This window comes from Sciurus carolinensis, chromosome 2 (assembly GCF_902686445.1).
Source record: "Sciurus carolinensis chromosome 2, mSciCar1.2, whole genome shotgun sequence".
In the NCBI taxonomy this organism is placed as follows: Eukaryota; Metazoa; Chordata; class Mammalia; order Rodentia; family Sciuridae; genus Sciurus; species Sciurus carolinensis.
Genome location: NC_062214.1, coordinates 25,750,499 through 25,769,666, shown reverse-complemented (window position 1 = coordinate 25,769,666; position 19,168 = coordinate 25,750,499). Strand labels below are relative to the sequence as shown.

General features: G+C 42.3%; 1 protein-coding gene across 2 annotated transcripts; it reads left to right on the top strand.

The window, feature by feature from the left end:
• The first annotated feature begins 12,159 nt into the window (after positions 1-12,159).
• Positions 12,160-17,181, top strand: LOC124977661 (beta-defensin 115-like). Of its 2 annotated transcripts, none has more exons than XM_047541371.1 (3): positions 12,160-12,335; positions 14,420-14,578; positions 17,040-17,181. In XM_047541371.1, the coding sequence occupies exons 1-3, from the start codon at positions 12,242-12,244 to the stop codon at positions 17,111-17,113; spliced, it is 327 nt and encodes a 108-aa protein (XP_047397327.1). In that variant the 5' UTR covers positions 12,160-12,241; the 3' UTR covers positions 17,114-17,181. The 2 variants fall into 2 exon arrangements, with proteins under 2 accessions (XP_047397327.1, XP_047397328.1); XM_047541372.1 differs by lacking the exon at positions 12,160-12,335 and adding an exon at positions 13,938-14,142.
• Positions 17,182-19,168: the final 1,987 nt, after the last annotated feature.

Sequence of the window (19,168 nt, the reverse complement as noted above, 5' to 3'; positions counted from 1 at the left end):
GAGACCTGAATGGGGTTAAGTGCTTTCCTCTGTGCGCACGCAGCACCTTGTACATACCAGATGGTAGCAGAAGGGTGGGTAATGAGACCACCTGCAGCAGACCAAGAGTTTACAGTATCCAGTGAAGTATCATTTTTTCTTCTGGGTGTTGTTAGTCCCATATGAATCCTCTTGAAATAAGGAAGACACATTTTTGACTTCTAAGTTCCTAAGACTCTACTACTGATGAGGATAGGAAAATTTGGAATGGGGAGTGAAAATAGGAAACCAGATTTTATGTAAGCTGCTTAGCTCAGGGCAGCCAGGAAGAAGAGAGAGGGCAGGGGCTGAGTAGAAGATGAATTCTCCACGGACACGCCCCTGCTTCCTACTCCCTCCAGCTAGGTGCGGCCTCCCAGTAGTCTATCCAGCTATCAGGGCTCCAGCCCGCCAAGCGGATTGATCCCATGATGAGGCCAGAGCCCTCGTGATCCAACCATTGCCTAAAGCCCACCTCTGGACCTTGCTTTCAACACAGGAGCTTTTGGGGCACATTCCAGATCCAAAACCTAACACCCCCACCAATTCAGAAATACATATTGAAAAAGTATAGGGAGACAGGAAACATTTTAAAAATCAACAATTTAAAATTCCACCTTAGGAAATTAGAGAAATAGGAAAAGTTAAATATTAAAAGTCAGAGCAGAAATCATGACATTGTAGAGAAATAGTAACAATAATTTAGTAAATCTACTCAAGAATAGACTTCTTCCATTTTTATCTCTCTGTATATTTATAATTTCTTTATATCCCTTAAAATCAAAATCAAATATTCTTTTTATGTTTAAGAATTTATGTTATTATATATATCCATATATGTGTGTGTGTGTGTGTGTGTGTGTGTATGTATGTATATGTACACATATCTATATGACCCTGTCTCAATAAAAAAAGGACAGGCCTTGGGGATATAGCTTAGTGGTAAAGTGCTTGCCTAGCATGTGTGAGGCCCTGGGTTTGACCCCAGTACTGCTAAATAAATAAATAAATAAACAATTTGCTGGAAAGATATTCCCTGTTCATGGGCTGTAAGGCTTAATCTTGTTAAAATATAAACACTACCAAGTTACAAACTCAATTCAATTTCATCAAAATCCCTATGAATTTTTGCAGATATAGGGAAAAAAAATCCTAAAATTCCTATGGAATCCAGGGACCTGATTAGCCAAAAATTTTTGAAAAAGAAGAACAAAGTTAGAAGTTTCATACTTCCTGATTTCAAAACTTAATATAAAATTAAAGTATTCAAATCTTTTTTTAGCTTTAATATATTTTTAAATTTTTTCTAATTAGTTATACATGACAGAAGAATGAATTTTGACACATCATACATACATGGAGTGTAACTTCTCATCTGTCTGTACATGATGTAGAGCTACTCGGGTCATGTGATTGTATATGCACATAGGGTAATAATCTCCATTTCATTCTACTATCTTTCCTACCCAAGGCCCGCTCCCTTCCCTTCACTCCCCTCTATCTAGTCCAAAATACCTCTATTCTCACTGCCTCCCCCCTTATTGTGAATTAGCATCAGTATATCAGAGAAAACATTTGGCCTTTGGTTCTTTGCATGATATTCTCCAGCTCCATCCATTTACCTGTAAATGCCGTAATTTCATTCTTCTTTAAGGCTGAGTAATATTCCATTGTGTATATATATACCACAGTTTCTTTATCCATTCATCTGTTGAAGGGCACCTAGGTTGGTTCCATAGTTTAGCTATTGTGAATTGAGCTGTAAAACATTCAGATCTTAATACAAAGTTAAAATATTCAAAGTAATAAAAAAGTATAAAGTACTCAATATGGTACTAGAATAAAGAGAAGTATAAATCAATGGAATAAAATAAGGAACCTATAAATAATTCTCACATACATGGTTAAATGATTTTTGACAAGGGTGCCAAGACCATTCAACAAATGGTGTGGAAAAAACTGGATACCAACATACAAAAGAATGAAGTTGGACTCTTATCTTCTACCATAACCAAAGTGAACTCAAATGGATCAGAGACACAAATATAAGAGCTAAAACTATAAAACTCCAGAATAAAATATGGGAGAAAAGCTTCATGAAGTTGGATTTAGCAAAGATTTCTTGGGTATTAAACAAAAAGCACAGAACAAACAAACAAAGATAAACTGGGAGGTTCAAGATGACTGAGTAGAGGTGCCCAGCACTCATCTGCTCTACAAAGAAGCATCAAAGCAACGGCTGGATAGCTGCATTTTGAGGTGAGTGTCCACGGAAGAATACTGGAAATCAGCCAGAGAGAGAGAGAGAAAGACTAGAAACGTGCAAGGTTTAGAGACCTGGGACAGCAGCATAGTAAGAAAAACAAAACACCCTAGCAGCTGTCACCCAGATCCACAGCCAGGGGAAGGGGAGTCTCCCCTTTGCAGGGCTAAGGGTGAAAGACGAAGTCCCAGCAAACTCTATCAATGTGGATGCCAGCATTCTGAGCTACACTTCTCACGGACTTGCTGCCCAAGTGGATAAGTAACCTGAAATCCACTGCAGAAAAGAATCTCCCAGCAACTCCCAGCAACCCCCCGGGTGTGGTAGCCAGGAGCCATCTTGAACCAGGAAACCATTATCTGAGTTTGGGCTGCTCTAGGGGTTAGAAACCCTTGCACATTCCCATCTCTGGGACCCCACAGACATCCCACTGGCTTGGGGAAGGGCTACTTTGTGAACCCAACTTGTCCCAGCAGAGTGATTATGTAAACCCACGGGTAACCTGCCCAGTAGGGTGCTATTTGGAGGACACAGAAAAGAATGGAAAGCTCTGCCTGGAAGAACCAAGAGATCAGGTTGCTTGCCTTCTGAGACCAAGGCGCTGGCCAGCTGCATGTGGATCTGAACCAGTGCTGGGACTGAAGGCAGGTGACCCCCGGCTCTCCCCACCCTTCCCTCTGCCTAGGTGCCCGTTACCAACAGAATGAGGAGGAAACACCTTGATTTTTATTTCTTCCCTGCCCACAGGGGGTGTGCTGAAGCAGCCTTGAGCAACTCTGTGATTCCAGCCATCCCCCTGCCTCCAGGGATGCATGACCAAAGGTGCCCCACCCCTTGATAAACCTTGTCCAGCTCTGGTTGTGACCATTCTTGCTGGTAGGCACTGTCACCGAGGTGGCGAAGACGCTCACCATGTCTCCTGCTGGCACCCCACCTACATGGTTCCTGTAGAGACCTGTAGCTGCTCTGGCCCAACACTTGGTCTGATCACACACTGCTGTCAAGGATGGCTGCGAGTGCCACAGATGGGTGCTGTGGTTACTGCCACCACCATTTCCCTGTGTAGCACCTGGGCCTGCACTCCTGCCTGGCTGAAGGACAAGTGCTTCAGGTCTCGCACTATTGCTGGGGCCACCAGTGCCAGAGGCCCTTGCTAGTAGCAGAACTAGCATCAACGGTGCCAAGGAACGCCCCCATTGCCTGATAGGGCCCACTACTCTTGTAATAGGAGCTCCCCACACCCATTTCTGTTTGCACCACAACTGTCTGAACATCAAGTGTCCCCACTCTTGTGTGGTCTCTAGAGACAGTGGGTCACTGATTCTGCCATGGCACACATGGTCACCAAACTCCTTAGCCACAACTGAAGAAGATATAGGGAGGAGACGCTATGGTGCCTAGCTGGAAATAAAGCCAATTACACAACAAGCTGATACCCAAGACACATCTTCAGGAGAAAGGCAGTTACTTAGAAGGCTGCCTGTAAAAATGGTAGAGATACCTGATCCATCAAATAAGTAAATCTGAATGTAAGAGCAAAAGAAATATATATATAAAAAAAGGTATGAAACATTGAAATGCCTGATAAATAATTATGTAAAGAGTTCAACAGGATCCAAGAGAATACAGACAATTAAGTGAAATTAGGAAGACAATGCAGGATATGAGTGAGAAATCCAGCAAAGAGATGGAGATTTGCAAAAGATGGAGATTTTGAAAAAGAATCAGAAACTCTGGAAGTGAAGAGCTCAATAAGTCAAATAAAATATAGTTGAAATGAACTATAACAGACTAGATCAAGTGGAAGGGGGCATAACTGAACTTGAAAATCAGTCTTTGGAAGAATCCCAGTTGAACAAAAAAGAAAAAAAATTAAAAAGAAAAAATGAAGAGTAGTCAAGACACATGGGATGCCATTAAATCAACATCTGTAATTTTGGAATACCCAAAAGTAAGAAGAAAAAAGATAAGGACATAGAAAAATTACTCAATTAGGCAATAGCAGAAAACTTCCCTAATCTTGGGAAACAAATGGACAACCATGTGCAGAAGGCTTAAAGGATCCCAGATAGAAGTGACCAGAAAATATCTTCAACACAGTGTATTATAATCAAACTGTCAAAAATACAAGACAAATAAAAAATTCTAAAATCTGCAAGAGAAAGGGGCCAACTCACATTTAAGGGTATCAGCATTACACGAACAACACATTTTTTTGTCAGAAACCCTATAGACTAGGAAGGAATGGTAGGACATATTCCAAGTCCTGAAAAAAATAAACACAAACTACCAGCAAATATGAAGACTATCCTTCAGAAATGAAGAAGTAAAGACCTCCCAAAACAGGCAAAAACTGAGGGATTCCATGACTGCCAGAGCAACCCTAATAGAAGATGTGTAAAGGAGTCTTACATCCAGAAGCGAAAGAAAAGTAACTGCCATCGTGGAAGCAGGCGAAAGTATAACTCCCACTGCAAGAGTAGATACACAAAAGAGAAATAGAAAAGAATCAAACATTATTGGTACTATAAACCATCAAACCCCAGAGATGAACAAGAGAGGAAGAAAAGAACTTAGAATATGCAAAACAATTGGAAAAAAGTAAACAAAATGACAAAAATAAGCCTTTTCCTATCACTTATGAACTTGACTATAAATAGACTTCTCCAATAGAAAGAAACAGACTGACTGGCTGGATTTAAAAAAAATATTGTCCCAACTATATGCTGCCTACAAAATACTCACTTCATCAGCAACAATACACACAGACTTAAAATGAAAGGATGAAAAATGATATTCCAAGCAAATGGAAACCCAAAATGAGCAGAAGTAGCTATGCTTATATCTGACAAAATCTACTCTGACACAAAGAAGGTCACTAAATAATGATCAAGGGATCAAGTTAACAGGAAATTATGATCGCAAATCTATATTCTCCTATTGGGAGAGCACCCAATTTTATAAAAGGAACACCAACTAGACCTAATGGGAGAAATAGGCTCTAATGCAACAATAGTGGGGATTTCAACTGATGGAAAGATCATCCAGAACAAAAAGTAATCAATAAAGGAACATCCAAATATGATCTAGTTCAAATGGACCTAATAGACATTTACAGGACATTCCATTCAATAGCTGTAGACTATGTATTTTTTTAATCAGTGTGTGGAATTTTGTCTGGAGTAGACCATATATTAGTTTACAAAGCAAGTCTTAACAAGTTTTAAAAAATAAAAATCATATCTTGTATCTTTTCTGATCACACAACAAAGACAATTTTAGAAATTATGCAAATTCCCAGAAACTGAACAAGACACTTTTGCAAGAACAGTGGGGTCACCAAGGGAAAAGGAAGGAAGGGAAATACAAAAATTTCTTGAAACAAATGAAAATGGAAATAAACATAACCCAAAAGATTATTACTTAATAGTAGAAAAGGAAAAAGAAACCCAAGTAATAAATGGCAGAAGGACATCAATAGATATTTTACCAAGAAGGCATATGTACCAGTATAGGAAAATTGTGTTCCATTTATTAATCAATGGGCTGGGTCTGTAGCTCGGTGGTAGAGAGCACTTGCTTAGCATGCATCAGGTCCTGGGTTCAATCCCCAGAACCACAAAAAGAAAAATAATTCCAACTCACTGATCATAAAGGAAATGCAAATTAAAACCACAATGACATGTCCTCACATCTGTTAGGATGCCATCATTTAAAAAAACTAATAAGATAACCAGCATTGAAGATGACATAGGGCAAAGGAATCCTTTGTATGTTATTGGTGGAAATGAGAACTGGTGCAGTCACTATGAAAAACAATATGAAAGCTCTTCAAAAATATAAAAATAGATTTATCATCTGATCCAGCAGTCCCACTTCTGAGTATTTATTCGAAAGAATTCAAATCAGGACCTGGCATATGTGCATTCTTACATACATTGTGTTGTTATTTATGTTAGCCAAGATATGAAAACGGCCCCAATGTTCATTGGCAGTCAAGTGGATTTTTTAAAATATGAACTACACATACAGTAAAATAGTATTTATTCTTAACAAAGGTTAAAAATTATATCACTTGCAACAACACAAATGGATCTGAAAGACATTATGTTAAGCAAAATATGTTAGTTGCAGGACAAACATTGCATGGTTCCAATCACATGAAGTGTCTAAACAATGACACTTATAGACACATAGGATGGAATAGTGTTTGCCCGGGGGGAGGATGTAGAATGGGCAGTTGTTGTCCGGTGGGTATAAAGCTGCACCTAAACCTGATGTATAAGCTTTGGCGAGGTGCCTACAGTTAAGCATATGGTATTGTCCACTGAAAAATTTCAGACAATAAATATTATCTTAAGTGTTCTTACCTCCAAAAAGAGACACAAGGAAGTTTTGGGAGGTGACAGATACATTTATGACCTTGACTTTGTTGATCATATCACAGAAATATACATATTCCAAACTCATGCATATGCTGTCTCTGTAGTTATTTGCATATACTCTATATCTCAAAGCTGTAAACAAACATATACAAAGGAAGCCTAGTAATACAGAAAAGCTTAGACAAAAACTTCACTACTCCAACCAAATACCACAGAAAATACTGCATCCTAATCACTACATCAGCCAGCAAAGAAACCTCCTGTTACACGCTAGAGAGCTGTGTTAACCATGTGATTGATGGCGGGATGCTTTGGGTCAGAGAAGCCTGTGTGGTAACCACATACCCAGATGCCAGGAGATCTTGTGGGCACCCTGGACTCTTATTCTGTACCCTGCACACCACTCCCACTTCCTGCTAAATTGGAGTCAGAAGAGGCCTGGTGAACAGTCAGAACTTTGATCATCACTGAGCAGTAAGGATGTCACTCCTACCTTTGTGTTAGTGTCAGACTCTTCTTACCTTTGCCAAAGTGGGAGCAGTGAAGGTCTGGTGGAAGCCCACCCTCTCCACTCAGTATCAATGCGCATCCTCCACTTCCAGCTGTCAGCAGAGGCTGAGTAAAGGACCCCCCACCTGGGGGTACGTCCACCCCACTTGGCAAGGAAAACACAGTGTCCCTTTCCCTCTAAAAAAAACACTGTCACCGAAGGCTTGCTAAAACATAGTTAAATAAAATCCACACTGTCATAACATGATACCCAAAGGTCTGCATTTCAATAAAAAAAAAAAAAACTCGAAATTCTAAGAACAAGGAAAATCTCAAATTGAATGAGAAAGGACAATAAAAATATCAACACAAAGATGACAAAGATGTTATAATTATTCAACAGGATTTAAAAAATAACCTTCATTAAGAATGCTTCAACACGTAATTATGAATATATGTGAAACAAATGAAAAAACAGCAAATAAATGGAAAGAAAGTCACCACTTTTGTTCAACATAATGCTAGAATTTCTTGCTAGTGCACTAAGACAGAAAAGGACATAAAAGGCATACAGATGAGGAAAAATAAAACCATTCCTGTTTACAGATGACAAAATGGTCTACAATAAAAATCTAAGGATTCTAAGGGAAAATTCCTAGAATAAGTAAATTCAGCAACATTGCAGAATACAAGATGAACATACCAAAAGAAAAGCTATTTACTTAGCAACAAATCTAAGAAGACCCAAATTAAAGATAAAATACTATTTATAGTCCTTCCAAAGAAAATTAAATTACAGCTGTGTAACATCTAAAACACGTACAGAACTTATGTGATGAAAAATACAAAGCACTAATGAAAGAAATCAAAGGTGATCTAAAGAAAGAGATAAACATATTATTTTCATAGACTGGGAGACTCAGCACAGTAAAAATGTCAGTTCTCCCCAGCTGATACACAGGTGGAATGCAATTCTTTGGAAAATCCCAGCAAGGTATTTTGTAGACATAAAACCTTATCCTAAAGATATATGGAAAACTACTAGAGTGGAAGAGCCAAAATCAATTTGAAAATGAAGCGGGAGGAATCACCCTTCCCAATGCTGCTCACCATGGAGTTACAGTGGTCAGGAGTATGTGTATTGGTGGAGGATGGAATACTGAACAGGGAAGGATTTACCTCCCTGCAAAGAGAAGTTTTGTCCCTCAGTGTCTGGAGGTCACCCTTGAGCCCTAGACTGTCTCCCTGATAGGAGTGTCTTTGTTTACCTGGGGACCTTGGCACCTGCTAGATAGTCTATGCTAACAATGTGATTGACAGGGGGATGCTTCGGTCCATCTGGGATCAGGCTGACCCCTGGGGAGGCTGGAGACTGAGGTCAACCATATTTATGTAAACGAGTCCTGGACACAAGGCCTGGGTGAGCACACGGCTGGCGGTACCTGGTGTGCAGGCGTGTGGTTGTGGGAAACAGGCCTCGCCTGCGCGGCTCTGCGGGAGACAACCATGGGAAGCTCTGCCCCTCTTGCCTTCCGGATCCTGCCCTGAGTGTCTTCCTGCTGCTGATTTTAATCTCTGTTTTTCTCTGTAATGAATGCTAACCATATGGATAATGGCTTTTTTGAGTTCTTTTTTGAGTTATGGATCCTCCTAGTGAATTAACCAATAAAACCCAGGAGTAGTCTTGGGGAGCCTACAGCTAGAGTTGGTAGAGAAGTAAGGGTGATCTTGGAAACCCCTGAACTTGCTGACACGCAGATCAAGGGACTAGAATAGAGAATGCAGAAATAGGTCTCAAATTCAAGCAGTGGACTGACTTTGACCAAAGTACAAAATCAATTCAATAAAAGAAGGATGATCTTTTCAACAAACCGTGTCAGAACTGGACACCCAGAGGCGAAAATAAATAAATAAATAAATAAATAAATAAACCACAATCTAAACCTCACATCTTAAAAGTGAATTTGAAATGAATCATGGATGTAAATTTAAAACCCAAAATACAAATGTTTCAGAAGAAAGCATAAGAGAAAATCTTAGACTTAAAAGCTTGGTGAAGAATCCTTAGACAGACATAACACCAAGAACATGATTCTTAAAAAACAAACAAGTGAACAAACACTAAATTGTACTTCACCACAATTAAAAACTTTCCTGTCTGTAATAAAAACCCTGTGAAGAGAATTGAAAGGAAAGGTGAGTACTAAAAGAGATAATTTGCAAACCACATATCCAACAAAGAACTCATATCTTAAATAAAGAGTTCTCAAAATTCAACAATGAATAACACTGCATTTAGAACATGGATGGAAGAGAATAGCAGATATTTAACTAAAGAAGATATGGTTGATACATAAGTACATGCAAAGATCTTCCACCTCACTGATAGACGCTGCAATCTCAAAAGGCTACATACTGTAAGATTCCACTCAAATGACTTCTCCAAATTGCAAACTTATAGAAATGGAGAACCAAATAGTAGTTTCCAGAGGATAGAGATGGTGGAGAAGTAGGGAGTTGAGTGTGACCATAAATGGACTTACTGACTGTGTGCCTTTATGAAGGTCAATGGACCTCTCTGAACCTCAGTTTTCTATTCCACAGAATACTTTGTATCAATTTTCCAGCACAGATTAGCCATTCGTATATGATGTAACACACTTTTTTTGCCATATTATCTATAGCCTATCATACTAGTAACTTTTTTAATAGAGACCAACATAGACCATTTAATTAAACCTGGATCAGCCCAAATCCTAAATGACATTACCTAAAAAGTCACTAGATCAAGGCTAGGGTTTTGGAGTGTGGTCCTGGAGATTGAACCCAGGGGTACTTAACCTCTGAGCTACATTCCCAGCCCTTTCCTGCCTTTTCATTTTCCTTTTTTTTTTTTTTTTTTCTTGAGACAGGGTCTCACAGAGTTGTTGGCCTCAAACTTCTAATCCTCCTGTCTGAGCCTCCTGAGTTGCTGGGATCACAGGAGTGTACCACCACGCCCCACTAGGGGTTAGTGATCTTTTTCTCAAATGAGCATTAAAATGAATATCAAAAACCATATACTTTGTGCCACCTAAATAATCACACATACTGCCAGTGACTTGGGCCACACTTTTCAGGAAACACTGGCTTAATCCAAGTGCTTTGCTTTTTAGATGGAGAAAGTGATGTGTGCTAGACAGAAATGAACTTTTTGATTTGAAAGATCACTTTCAATTCTTCACCACATTCTGAATAAATTCCAAAGTCTGGAATAAGGCCCGGTGAGCCCCGACGCGGGCGCTCTGCCTGCCTGGGGGATTTCGGCGACTTTGATTCATTCTCGCACTTACTTCTCTCCAGCCACACTTGATTTCGCATTCTTCCAGGACAGCTAGCGTTTTCTTGCCTTGGGGCTGTGCTCTTGTTGTTCTCTCTGCCTGGAAGATTCTAGATATCGAGGTGGCTCGATTCCTCAGGACGTTCAGGTTCTACTTAATGTCACTTCCTCATAGAGTCCTTCCTTGACTACCCTGCTCAAAATAGCCCCCCATGTAAGAGGGCCCTATTATTCTCAGCCCCTTACTGCTTTATGTTTCTTTACAGCATTTCTCCCTCATCTTGGGTGCTGGTTGTCTCTCTCCCAGCGAGCATGGCACTATTTGGCTTCTTCTCTGAAGCCCAGTGCCTAGAATTGTGCTCAGCACACAGCCCCACATCCACTCGATCCACAGTCCTCCTGGGAGGGGGTCTGAGGAGAGCGGTCATGTAGCTCAGTTTGCAGCCTTAGGACTGAGAGCCTCCACCTCCCGCCGGAAGTCCAGCCATTTTCCAGAGCTGCCAATCACAGAGGCCCTTCCGGTGAGTTTAAACCTGCCCCTGCCCTGCATGGGCTTTGAGTTCTGTTCTCCAGGCCTGTGCAGAACATGCCTTTCAGATACTTAAAGACAGAGGCTTTGACTACGCTCAGCTCATGACTGCTTCTCAGGCTAACGAGGCCTCTCCTTCCATCGTTACTCAAACAGAATCCTCTGGGGCACAATGTTCTTTCTGTTTACCTCTGAGGACAGGTAAACCAGATCTGAATTAGACCTCACTTCTCACCTGGCCCTGCACAACCCTGAGCAAATCTCACCTGCCTACCAGGGGTCTTGTGAGGCTCCACGGGACCCTGGACCTAATACCTAGAATAGTTGGTGATAGGGCAAATTCAGTCCTGGACAAGGTCCAGATCCTAAGGTCAAAACCAAGTCTTCCCAACCCCATCAGAGTCCCTGCCGTCTGCTTACAGAAAGAGGGGAGTCCAACAAAATACTGAACCCACAAAAAAGGCATAAAAAGACCAAGAGACAAGACCAAGAACCCCCCTCAAAATCCAGCAGCCCCACAGACAGCTTTCCTAAAGGAAACCAGGTAGTAGCCTCTTCTCCACCCTATTGTTTGGGGATGGAGTGGATGAAAGGCCCAGAAATGGCCAGTATTAAGAATTCAGTGGCACACGTTAGGACGAACATGCAGAGTTGAAAAGAGCAGAACTACAAGCTGGGTAGTGGGGGCTTCCACCACTGTGGTTTCTCTCTTGCCCACCGTGCCACCCCAGGGGACCCTTCTTCACCCCAGGAGTGCCTTCCCTTGGCTGAGAAGAGCCAGCCCTGAGACCTCTGGGGACACGTGTGCACCCCGTGCTCCCGACACTTGCTCGTGGCACGCTCAGGACCTGTAGGAATGACAGCCGTCCCGGCCTTCAGGGGCCTCACTGTTGAAAGTCGTCCCCTTCAGTCTGATGGGAGAATGGACTAGAAAACACTGAGCCCCAAGGCACCGTGAAACACCCCGTGCAGAGAGAAAGGAGCAGACCACTCAGGAGAGGGGCAGGCTCCCCACGGGCGGGGCAGGAACGCCTGGATCTGTTTCCTCCACGGAGACCGTCCCCTTCCAGAGGTCCAGAGCAGGACCCTGGACACCGGCTCATCAGCTGCAGCTCTGGCCTGCAGGCTAACCGTCTGGGTGGTGTAGCTCTGCATTCTCTGATTTATTGTCTGTGACTCAGCCCTACCTCGGTCAATAAAACCCTGAGTGCAAACCCAGCTGCCGCAGCAGGCTCAGCATGCTGCCGGACCGCTCCTCGGCTCCCTCAGGAAACATTAAACTCTTGCTCCTGGCCTTAGCTGTCCTTGTGGTCCTGGCGCAGGCTTCCCCAGGTAACCGGATCTGGGGAGAGAAGGGGAAAGGGAGTAAGAGTGGGGTTCTCCCGAGAATCGTGGGAAAACCCAATGTGTGTAGGAGGAAGGCCGGCCCACAGGGATGGTGTGATCAGGTGGACGGTCTTGGGAGGAACGTGCCCTTGGGATGGGCGGCGTAGTCACTGGTAGAGTGTTTGCCCATCACGCAGGGGGCCCTGGGTCCAATCTCCAGTAACTGCAGAAAAAAAAAAAAGAAAAAGAATCTGCCCTCCTAAGGGAAGCACCGGCCCATACTGATGCTTCTCATCAGGAAGCCTGGAGAAACCCAGCAGAGGCCGGGGTGTCTCATCTGAGGTCCCTGCATATGCCCACCCACCCTAGTGTCCTTAATGCCTCTGACCCAAATGTCAACAGTCTCATCCCACCTACCTGTTGCTTTGATCCCACTTCCTGGTGACAGTATTTCTTGCGGTGACCAATGTCTTCATTTCACTTCTCCATTCTTGTTTGGCTTTGCACGTTCGCTTATTTATTTGTTTATTTTTCTGTGTGTTTTTTCCTTTTTCTTCTCTCTGTCCCCCGCCACACACATACTGGTTGAGCCCAGGGGTGCTTTACCACTGAGTTACATCCCCAGCCCTTTTTAATTCTAATTTTTTTTTTTTTTTTAATTTTGAGACAGAGTCTTGCCAATTTGCCCAGGTTGGCCTTGACCTTGCAATAGCCCTGCCTCAGCCTCCTCCTGAGTTACTGGCTTGAATGCTCCTCTAAAGCAAGCACAGGAAGTATCTTGCTCTTCTCTTAGAATAAATGGTGAAGGAACCGGGGATGTGACTCAGTGGTACAGCACTTGCCTGGCGTGTGTGAGGCTGTGAGTTTGGTCCCTGGCATACAAAAAAAAAAAAAAAAAAAAAAAAAGTGATAAAAAAAATTTAGGTGGATGTTGGGTATCTACAGATTTATACAAATAGGCTCAAGATGTGCATCTGGGTTTGGAGCAGGAGATTCTTCATTATAGACTGAATGTGGTCAAAGCTCTCCAGCAATAAAGCAGGCTTCACAGCTTGGTGGTAAATAACTTTCTAATGGAAATGTTTCCCCTTAGATTTCCCGGAGGCTCCAAAGGTAATGATTTTTAATTCTGTGATTTCCTTTGGGTCACTGCTGTTGGAAGTCAGAGCCTATCCTGCATCAGTTTTACAAGCTGAAAGTCATTGTTAATAACTCAGTTGTTCTAGAATTTTTAAAAAAGGTTATTCTGGGCTGAGTTTGAATTGGTTGCAGCCTGCCTTAAACTCTGGTGAGTGAAATTGGAGTGGTGGATGTGAGAAAGATTTTGGAGAAAGAATCAAGATATTGGCTCATGGAATAATGGAATGGAAAAGCAAGTCAATGTGACTTTGATTTTTCCAGTCTGAATGTCCTGGTGAGAGAGAATTGAGATTATATCTTAGGAGAGGATCTGGCGAAAGGGTCAGTGGAAAGAATCTGTAAAGAAAACCAACTCACCATGATTTCTCAACTGATCTCCCAATGGGCTGGGCCAGCTGGATCTGCGCTCAGCATTTTATTGACCTCTCTAGGGCTAAGTCACAGACAAGAAGTCAGAAAAAGGCAGAGTGTTACACTACCCGGGATGTCAGCCTGAAGGTCAGCTCTGTAAGACCCTCGGGAGCAAGTTCCTAGAACTTTGCCTGGTACACCATAGATTCCCAACACACTGCTGTTGAATGAAGAATGAATGGAGAGGGAAAAGCAGATCGTTGGAAGCTCAGACCCACTCGTTGGCAAGCTCCCAGATTTGGAGAGGAAGGAGAACTAGTTGGTGAGTCTGTCAGTAATAAGAGAGAAGGAAACATCGTCAGCAGGGGAACAAAATTCAGTGTTCATTGTCGGACGGGAAAAAGGACTCATGTCCACCACATGTCAAGACCCGCACTCGGTATTCTCCATGCACAGAATTAGGGCATTTCCAAGGTGCTAGTCGCTGACAAGATCAGTGCTCATGCCAAACGTCACCACCATGGCCACTACCAATGCCTGTAGTGTCCTACTCTCTGCTTTCTTTGTGTACTTACCTATCTCTTTGATTATTTTGATAGACGGATGGCTTAAGAAGTGTGCTTATGGACTGGGCAAATGCAGGAAAGCATGTAAAGCAGACGAGAGGAAGAAAGAAAAATGTGGGAGATCTCTTTCTTGCTGCATCTCTTCAACAAAGGCCAAACTATCACACTCCCCCAAGAAAAATAATGGAACAGGTGAGGGTCTATATCGCTATGAGATTTCTGAATTCAGAAGATTTATCATATGTGTTTATATTTTAAGACTCATTATATATATGCATATTTTTATATATAAAATTTTAGAGTCATTATAATGAGTCAAAGAATGTGTGTCTAGGGCAACTGCATGGTTCTTAGATCCCTTGTGGGGCTTCAGAGGATCCACTAAAATATGTCCATTTCAGTTATCAATATGCCTCTTCAGTTGCCGATTGCCCGACAACTGTCAAGGCTGTCCTGGGATGTGACTCATGGTAAGAGAATGTTAGGGGATCTGGATCCTGGATTCCAGAGCCTTCCTTCCTTCCTTTTTTAAAATTTTTTAAATTGTTTTTTTCTTTTTGGTACCAGGGATTAAACCCCAGGGGTGCTTTGCCACTGAGCCACATCCCAATCCCTTTTAAAATATTTTATTTAGAGACAGGGTCTCAGCGAGTTGCTTAGGGCCTTGGTAAGTTGCCAGAACTGGTTTTGAATTTGTGATCCTCCTGCCTCAGCCTCCAGAGCTACTGAGATTACAGGCATGTGCCAGCATGCCCAGCTTCCTGAGCTTTTGACTGGGTTCCTAATTATAGAATCTTCCTAGGTTAGTGTATACTGTACCTTGGTCACAAACTCGTATGTAATATCTCATCCTGGAAAGTTGAGCTAGGTGGATGGGATCCGGAAGGTCTCCTCTCACCTCTTTATCTCGAGGTTTAACTCTAGGCTCTGTTTATGGCCTCTGTTTTGGAATTTATCCCTTACCCCAGGTCCTAATTACACTTGACTTTCCAAAGCTTGGCCTGTCCGCTGACCCAAAGGGGACCACTCCTGCCCAAACCAAACAGGAGGGAAAAATAGTAAAACAGTAAAAGTCCCCACAGGTATGGAAGACGTTACGTACGAGATCTTGTCCTGAGCACCTTACAGACATAAACTCACTTTGTTCTAACAGATCTACAAGATAGGAGCTAATATTATGTCCCTTTGCCAAAAGAGGATATTAAGTTGTGGAGAGTTTGAGTGACTTGCCCCACGTGGCAGAGATAGCCAGTTCAGCAACAGAACTTGGAACCTCAGTGTCTGAATCCAGACACAGCCCTTCCTCCAAGTGGAAAATAATTGTTGAGTTAGGAAGAACTTCAATTCACTCTTCCCACCTGGAACCAACCTTAATGTGGAAGGTGGGCTGAAGGAAGAGCTTTGTGTGCTCTCTGACATTAAATGGGTGACACACCCAGCCCTACCCCATCTATGCAGGCACTTCAGGGGAAGTGGGTCCCATTTTGCAGACAGCCTCTGTTCAGAGGCCAGTGTCAATCAGGTCTAAAGTTGAAAATTATCCCTAGCCTCTGTCAACAGAATTACCTAGAGAGCACAGTTAAGGTGCTCTCTAGATTTGGGTTTTAACATAAATTTTGGGAGTAGCAATATAGCAATCATCACAAAGATGGCAGCCACTGACCGACCCATTCTCAAAGTACGTTGACATCGGTGCTCTCGTTTCACCGCTGAAAATACTTCAAGGCAGCATTCACGTCCTGAACTTACAGAACGTCCCTGGGATAGCCTGAGAGTGGACCAGAGACAGGGTCACGGCTTATCTAAACCGTGGTTCCAGTCACTACTTCAACGGGAGTCATGCCAATGACTGCAGAATATCTTTAGAAGCACCATGTTCTTGAGTCAAGAGTTTGTATGGACTTTGGCTAGAGAATTTCATCCCAGATGAACCCAGGTGGCTTACAGAGTTGTGTCAACATGACTCCAGCCCCACAGTCCCAAAGAAGCGAGAAGGGTGCAGAGAAAATTCACAGGTATTAATAGGATATGACTAAGTCATGGAGGGAGGCTCCCTGCTCAGCCTCAGTTTGACCACCTCCAAATGGAAGTGTCGGGCTGGATTATCAGCTCCATATGCCTTTCAATCCTAAGACCGCCTTAGTTTTTTAAATTATGGTGTAAATAAATCCATTTCTTTGACTTCAGAAGATGCTCTTAGAGGGTAAAGAGAGGGACGAAGAGAGAGGGAGAGAGAGAGAGAGAGAGAGAGAGAGACTGGGAAATAAGAAAATGGCCTTCAACCTAAGTACTCAAGTCATGACCTTAAGACACACAGCAGAAACTTCCCGTTCCCACTTCCTGTTCCCCATGGCATCTCACACCAGCCCGAGGCCTTCAGGTCTGCCTCCATAGCTCCTGTTCTCCTTCCTGTGTCTTCTATTGTAGTTCAGCCATAATCTTTCCTGGATGATCACAGTGGAGTGAATCTTGTTGCCTACTCCCAAAATTTATGTTAAAACCCAAATCTCCAGTACCTCAAAATGTGAGTGCGTTTGGAGATGAGGCCTTTAAGGAGGTGAGGCTAAAACGGGCCACCTCGGGGCCTAATTCCATATGACTGGCATCCTTGTAAGAAGCTACTAGGACATAATTATTTTTCAAATAATTACAGAGTCGTGTAAACAGCAACCCAAGATGATAGCATCTGCCAGCCAAGGAGAGGGGCCTGGGAAGAACTCAACATGACTGATATTTTGATCTTGGACTTGGAGACTCCAGAATTGTGAGAGAATAAATTTCTGTTGTTTAAGCCACCCACCTCGTAGTACTTTGTTACGATAGCCCCAGACAAGGAATGCAAACCGGCCGTAACACCTGCAGCTGCAAGCTATCCTTAAATCCATGTGTTTTCAACATTTGGGAAATATTTCCAAAGCAATCCAATTTTTCTTTTCAAACTCTTCAAAAGCTATACAACCCCCACCGGAAGCGCTTCTGAGCAACTCTCATTTATAACCCCCGTCCACCTCTGTAATCTCACCTGCACCCCTCCTCCCTTCCCGTTCCCCCCATGGACCACACACACAGCTTGTGTTCTTGGGAAATTATCAATCCAATGTCTTGCCCTTCTTTTTATAGGCTGCTCCTTCTGTCTGGAGGGTTCTTCTCGCAAATCGGTCTATCCCAGCCCCTCCGCTAAGAGGTGACACGGGGAAGAAAATCATATTGATAGAATATTTATTAACAAAGCAAACACTTATGGAACGGGTGTCCCCCCAACACCCCACTCCCGTTACCTTATTATCTTCCTTATTACTCTCTCCCAAGTCCAGAAATCAATGGCTGCATTGGACCGACCGTGAAACTCCAAAATTGCTCTGCAAATTATCACTAAGTGACATCGGAACATATCTTAACAGGCAAGATTTTTCTCCAGATGTTAATAGTCACGTTACCAAGTTGCTCTCATCTCACAGAAAGCCATCGATAATGAGGGCCAGTCAGAATTGTAGTCATTAAACATGGAAGAAGAGAAAATTGGCAAGAATTATGATGCAATAGTTACTTTGAAAACATCGTTTGACTAACAAAACCTAAGTGAAAATCTTTATTTTTAATGAGAAAACATTGGAGGTTAGAATGTTTTTTTTTTTTTGCAAATAATTATGATTATGCAAAACAAGGTAAACCTATGGCGAAGTATTTCATATCATGCTACAAGAGTGCTTTTTAGAAAATTAAAAATACACAAATAAACAATTCCATGCCAGAGTAGTTTGAGTATTTTAATACAAAACATGCATACGGAAGAGTGCCCAAATTACGAATGTAGGTTTCTGTGGAATTTCATCATCTCACACCCCGGCAGGCAAGAAAAAGAACATTACGAGCAGTCTGATGCTCCCTGCACTCTTCACACCTAGGAGCTAACTACGATCCTCACTTCTTCTTATTAAACTCTTTGCTTTTATTTTTGTTGAAGAGGTATTAATTGCACATATTAATGGGGTCCATTGTGGTGTTTCCATGCATACACGTGCACTGATCAAATCCAGCCTTCCTTTGTTCTCCTCCCTGCTCTTTCTCATCTCATGTAATTACTATTCTGCATTCAGGTTGACCTTTATTTTAGCTTCCACAGGGGAGAGAGAACATCTGGTACTTGTCTTTCTGTGTCTGGCTTATTTCACTTAACATAATATCATCCAGTTCCATCCATTTCATTCCTCTTCATGGCTGAATAGTACTCCATTGTGTATATGTTCCACATTGTCTTTATTCATTCATCTGTGAATGGGTGCCCCGGCTAATTCCAACTTTAGTTCTTGTGAATAATGTTACAATAAATATGGGCATGCAAGTGTCTCTTTATGATGCTGATTTAATTTCCTTTGGATATGCACCCAGAAGCGGGATAACTAGGTCATGTGGTAGATCTGCTTTTAGTCTATTGAGAATCCTTGGACCTGTCCCCGTAAAGATTGCATTAATCTACATTCAATGCAGATTAACAACAGTGCATTTGCATTCTTTCCCCCACCCCTTTACTTGTTTGCTAATAGCTGTTCTAACTGGGGTAAGATGGTATCTCCTTGTAGTTTGATTTTGGCTAATAGCAGGAGCATTGTTTCATGTATTTGTTGACCTCTTGGATTTATTCTTTGGAGATGCATCACTTCAGGTCATTTGCCCATTTTTTAATTGGATTTTTAAATCGTCTGTTGTTACTGATTTTTTTTCAAGTGCTTACCTATTCTGGCTTTTAGCTCTGTCCAGAGGAAGAGTCGGCAGACATTGTCC